The 6,040-nt window shown below is 47.5% G+C and overlaps 1 protein-coding gene across 1 annotated transcript; it reads right to left on the reverse strand.

Annotated features, from left to right (window-relative positions):
* Positions 1–1,219: 1,219 nt before the first annotated feature.
* On the reverse strand, positions 1,220–1,660 carry LOC139174769 (uncharacterized). Its single transcript, XM_070765361.1, has one exon. It carries the CDS (start codon positions 1,658–1,660, stop codon positions 1,220–1,222), a length of 441 nt encoding a protein of 146 aa, XP_070621462.1.
* Between the last annotated feature and the right edge of the window lie 4,380 nt (positions 1,661–6,040).

The raw sequence follows: 6,040 nt of genomic DNA on the forward strand, positions 1-6,040 counted from the left end.
TAAGATGATTCGGAGCTTGCGACCCATCAATAATTCAGCCGGGGTTTTGCCCGTGGCCACACAGGGGGTGCGCTAGCAACAAATCTGCTAACCTTTCCTGCCACGAACCTTGCGGCATCCTTTTTAGGGCGTCTTTTACAGACCTAACTGCCCGTTCCGCCTGGCCATTACTGGCCGGATGCCACGGTGAGCTCAACGCATGTCTGATGCCAGCAGATGCCAAGAATGACTCAAACTGCACTGCTGTAAACTGTGGACCGTTGTCCGAGACGAGGAGGTCAGGGAATCCATGCGTAGCAAATAAAGTCATTAGAGCATCTATGATTGCCTGAGCGCAGGTAGACCTAAGCTGGACGACCTCCACCCATTTCGAATGGGCATCCACGATTATTAGGAAGGTCTGTCCCATAAAGGGACCGGCTAAATCAATGTGTATGCGAGCCCAAGGTCCTGCTGGCGGTTCCCAAACCAGCGGCTCGGCCCGGGGAGGGAAAGGATGACTTTATTGGCACGCAGCACAACCTGCCACCCTCAGCTCTACCGCCTTGTCCACCCCTGGCCACCAAACATAGTCACGAGCTAAGCTCTTCATGTGCACTATGCCCGGGTGACCCCTGTGCAATAGTGCCAACACCTGGCTGCGCAAGGTTTCTGGAACTACCACCCTGCTGCCTCGCAGCACCACCCCCTTCTCTACAGAGAGCTCCGATTGGCATCTGAAAAATGGAACAAATAAGTCTGCGGGGGCTGCAGATGGCCATCCCCTTAACACCCATTGCCTCACTTGGGATAGTATGGCATCCCGTCCAGTTACTCCAGCTACCTCGGTTGCAGAAATAGGGATAGCACTTTCAGATAGAGCGAACACAGAGCACGCCGGAGCGGGGTCGACTAGAACATCTGGCAGCGGACATCTGCTTAGGGCATCAGCGTGTGCTATGTGGCGTCCTGGCTTATAGGTCAGTGTGTAATTGTAATTCGCTAAAAAGACGATCCAGCATGACATTCTGGGTGATAGGACCACTGGACTTTGACGGTTTCCAGACAAAAGCCCCAGCAATGGTTGGTGGTCAGTAACCAGCTCGAAGTGCCGTCCATATAGGTAATCGTGGAACCGCTTGACCCCTGCAATGAGTGCCAGTGCCTCCTTGTCTATATGCCCATAATTCCTCTCCGCCTTTGCCAACGTGCGAGAGAAAAATGCCAGAGGGGCTTCAGTTCAGTTGGGCAGTTTGTGACTGAGAACAGCGCCCACCCCGTGCTGTGAAGCGTCACAGGTCAATACTAAAGGCAATCCCGGTGAGTATTGGGCCAGCACATTGTTGGACAATAGTATAGCCGTGACCCCGTTAAATGCCAATTCCTCCTTGCTTCCCCAATGCCAGTTTGAATGCTTGTCCAAAAGACGGTGCAATGGTTCGGCCACCGAAGCTTTATGCAGAATAAAAACCGCGTAAAAATTTAAGAGTCCTAAAAAGGCTTGCAGCTCTGCCTTGGATTGTGGCCTGGGGGCGCCCCTAATTGCCCGTGTCTTTTCAGGGGTAGGGTGAATTCCCTCTCCGTCCACAATAAAACCTAGGAATTCCACCCTCGGGACACCAAAGACACACTTCTTTTCTTTCGGTTTAAGCCCCGCGTCCCTAAACTTGGACAAAACCATCCTTACTCATGCCATCAACTCGTCTGTGGAACTCCCCGACACCAGGACGTCATCAAAATATGGCACAGTTCCTTCGAGCCCATATAGCAACCTTTCCATCAGGCCCTGGAATATCCCTGGGGCAATGGAGACCCCAAATTGTAAACGGTGACACTTGAAAAACCCCCGGTGGGTGATGATTGACTGCGCTTCCGCAGCTAGGGGGTCGACGGGAAGCTGCTGATAAGCCTGAGAAAGATCAAGCTTCACGAACACCCGACCCTTTCCCAGGGTATGCAGCAGCTGTTGCACCACTGGCAGCGGATATGAGTGATGTGCCAACGCTTTGTTAATGGAACATTTGTAGTCTCCACACAGCCTAATTCCCCCATCCCCCTTAAAAGCAATAACCACCGGGGTTTCCCATTTGGCCTGATCCACCGGCTCTAGCACCCCCTGGGCAATCAGCCTATCCAGCTCCTCATCCACCTTCGGCCGAAGAGGAATGGGCACCCGGCGGGCTTTTAAATGAACCGCCGGTACTTGTGGATTTAACAAAAACGAAATCGGGGTTCCCGCATAACAGCCCAACTGGCCATCAAATACTGTTGGAAATTCCTGTGCCAGAACCTCAAACCTCCCCATATCACTGACAGCATTTACCCCAATGACAGAGAGTCCCAATGCCTTGAACCAGTCCAATCCCAAAAGGTTAGAGAACGGCCCATTAATTACAATCAGAGGCAATTTGCCCACAAAAGTTTTGAAACGGACTGGAAAACGACCCTCCCCCAGGATAGGAATTGGTGCCCCTTGGAAGTCCTTCAGTTGCACAGCACATGGAAACAGGCGACCTCTGCTGATAGTTGGGAAACAACACTTCAGTGTTGCCCACGAAACTAGGGAGTGAGCAGATCCAGTGTCCACTTGCATTGGGCACCTCGAGCTTCCCAACTGGACCTCCAACGAGATCTTCTCCGCCGAATTAGACATCTCCTTTACAAAAGTGGTAGCCAAACGTGGCCGGCTATAGATAGCGTTGCAATCCTCCCGCCGGTTTGAAGGGAATTTCCTCTGCCATCGGGGAGTGAAACTTTGGGGCTCTCGTTGCTCCCGGGTCACCGCTGTGGAAACTCTGCGAGAACGGCAGACCCTGGAAAGGTGCCCTTTGGCACCGCAGTGCCAACACACTGAATCACGGGAAGGGCAGGAGGACCTCAGATGATTACCCCCACACCCCCGACAAGGTGACTGGGGCGGCCGGGGTCGTGTAGAAGGAGCATCTCGGTTCCTATTCACTACCAACTTGCACACCTCCTCCTCCTCTGCCCCAAGAATGCCTTCCTCTTCAGGAAGAACGGTGGCCTTATCCGTGGAAACAACACTCTTGTGGGTGAAATTCACGGCGCTGTCCATGGCTGCAAGCGACTGCGTTGACAGCTCAAACGCACGAGCCTCTGCTAGCGCCGCTTGGAATGTCAGATCCCTAATGGCCAGGAGACGCCGCTTAAGACGACCATCTCTCACCCCAATTACAAGCCTGTCAAGGAGGTAATCGTTCAGGTCAGCGAATTCGCAATACAATGCCGCTCGGCGAAGGGCGGCCACATAGTCGTTTATAGACTCCCCCTCGGCTTGGTTCCGCTGATAAAATTTATAGCGCCGTGCACACCGTGAGGGAGCTGGGGCATAATGGTCCTGCAATGTTTTTAAAAAGTCATCCCAAGAAACGTCGTGGATCGAAGTAGGGGCAAACAATGCGCAGGCAGTTTCAAACATCTCGGGGCCACAAAACCCCAGGAAATATGATCTTTTCCTATCCCCGGAAATTTCCGTGTACCCATTGGAGATTAAGAAGCAATCGAAGCGGGCGACATAGGAGTCCCACGTCTCCCCTTGGGGATTGAAGTGGGCGAAAGTAAGCTGCACTGACATCTTCACTTACTTACAGAGTCCAAGCATAGAATGCTCCGAAGAAATGGCTAGAATCCTCGTCGCCAGTAAAACAGAGGAGGCCTTAGATAACTGATAGATTTAATACGGAATGCATGCCAGCAAGGCAGGTACAGGCTTAGGGAAAACATTCCAATACATACAGAGTTATATAGCACCGCAGGCTGAGGCAGGAACCAATCAATACACAGTAACTTTCCCGCTTACAAAGTAACTATGGAAAGCGCCCTATTAGAACCTTGGATAGGGACGCCAATCGCACGGCTCTAACCGGCCGGCTGTTTCTAAGCAAACACAGCACAAGCATCCTACTTGCTTTTCCTACCGCCCGACCACACTGCTCACCCATTTTGAGACTGTCAGAAATCACTACCCCTAAATCCTTCTCTTCTGAAGTTTTTGCTCACACAGAACTGCCAATGCAATACTCAGATTGAGGATTCCTTTTCCCCAAGTGCATTATTTTACATTTGGAAACATTAAACTGCAGTTTCCATTGCTTTGACCAGTTATCTAGTAAAGCTAAATCATTTACCATATTACAGACCCCTCCAGGAATATCAACCCTATTGCACACTTTAGAGTCATCGGCAAATAGGCAAACCTTCCCTACCAGACCTTCCCCTATGTCACTCACAAACATATTAAAAAGAATAGGACCCAGAACAGACCCTTGTGGCACACCGCTTGTAACCTGTCTCTGCTCAGAATACTCGCCATTAACAATAAGTCTCTGATATCTATGCTTCAGCCAGCTTGAAATCCCCTGAACTATCCAGGGATTAAGTCCAATCTTCATGAGGGTGCATGGGGGCCAACTGTTTGCTCTTCACCCAATGTAACTCACAGCTTTGTGAGGAAGGAAGGAATGAATGAAGGAAGGAAGGAAGGAAGGAAGGAAGGAAGGAAGGAAGGAAGGAAGGAAGGAGGACACTAAAAAAAATAGGAAATAAAAATGGTTGCGGATGCAGCCCAGTGTTTTGTTAAAGGGGTGTGCTTACTAGGAGAATAGAAAAACATAAAGCTGGGGCAGTACAAAATGTCCCAGCACAGAATAGGGAAAATGCTTTATTTATTTACTTATTGCTGGAATTCACCAGAAGGACATAGTGCCCAAGGTCATTCAGTGAACTTCTCTGGCAGTGGATGGTCTAAAAACTGAGTTTCCCCATTCCAATTGCAGCACCTTGCCAGCTCTGTAAAACTAAAGGAATATAATACCATCAGTCAAGAGGCTTCCTGTTTTCAGATATGAAGAGGGTGCTGCTTTAGTTCATTAAAAATGGGCAAATATCATTTTTACATGCTAAATCATTTGTTATGTTTGCACGTTGTGTTATAAAGAAGACCACCAATTGGACCAGACGCAGCGAATAGGAAACCGCAGGCACGACCAATAGAAAACCTGCAAGCTCAGCCAACGGGAAGCCCCGGCGCGAAGTCTTAAAATAATGTCACCAATCCCGGCGCTGGCAACAAAGTATATAAGTGCAGGTTTAGCCGCGTTTTTGCTAATTCTTTACCAGCCTGCGAGCTGTCTCTTGGAATGCTTCTGATTATTTAATAAAGAGCTGTTGTCACTTTTTTCGGCCTCTTGCCTCTGATTTAACATCATTTGCCAAATTATTGTATTAAACACATAAGCAAACTAACTCCTTATTACCGTTCTTCGGCCATCTTTCAGTTTTTATTTCTTTAGAAGGAATGAGAGCACAGAAAAATATGTAATTCCAAAGGCAGTACTTCTTAGTCTGATTGGAGCTAAGACTGAAATCTATATTGGCTGGAGATATTCAACAGACAGCAGATATTGGAATACTGGTCCATGTATCAAACATGTCAGACAATCAATATGTGGCAATAATTTGATCCTTGCTCCATTGGATTTTAATATTGTGTCAAATCATTTCAAAATTGGTTACCTTCTATTTGGAATAATAAGAAAAATGTGGGACAGTCATTATACATTCTCTTCTGGATAATTCAATTGCATAGAATAATTGGATGCTCTCTCTTTCTGAAAATTTTCAGATCTTATTAATAGGTCAAGCATTTATTTTACCACTGTCCTTACCCCAGTTTCTTTATATAGACTCCAAATGTTTTATAACCCTTTCATTAAAGTTGTATGTTATCCTAGTTTTCTAGTATTAGGAATAATTTCTGTGATTTTCATGTACTATAGCTACTTAATATACATGTACCTAGTATTCACAAACACTAGGTTTCTACCTTACCTAAAGGTTCATTGAACAGCCAGGAAGGAATGTGTGAAAATTAAAGTGAAAATTAAAGCAGAGATATTTCTTTAGCAATTCTAAGCATATAAATTCTTGATTCCCATCAAATAAATTGGTACAGACTATAAGTTGTTTCTTTTGAGGCTTGATTCTCACAAAAATGCCCACCCCTACCCTCAACATGACCGTACATGTCCTCTTAGATTTA

This window comes from Erythrolamprus reginae, chromosome 1 (assembly GCF_031021105.1).
Source record: "Erythrolamprus reginae isolate rEryReg1 chromosome 1, rEryReg1.hap1, whole genome shotgun sequence".
Classification (NCBI taxonomy): Eukaryota; Metazoa; Chordata; class Lepidosauria; order Squamata; family Dipsadidae; genus Erythrolamprus; species Erythrolamprus reginae.

Bases quoted from the DNA above. Each gene is read 5' to 3' on its own strand.
- LOC139174769 (XM_070765361.1), bottom strand. From the start codon at position 1,660: ATGGTTTTGTCCAAGTTTAGGGACGCGGGGCTTAAACCGAAAGAAAAG.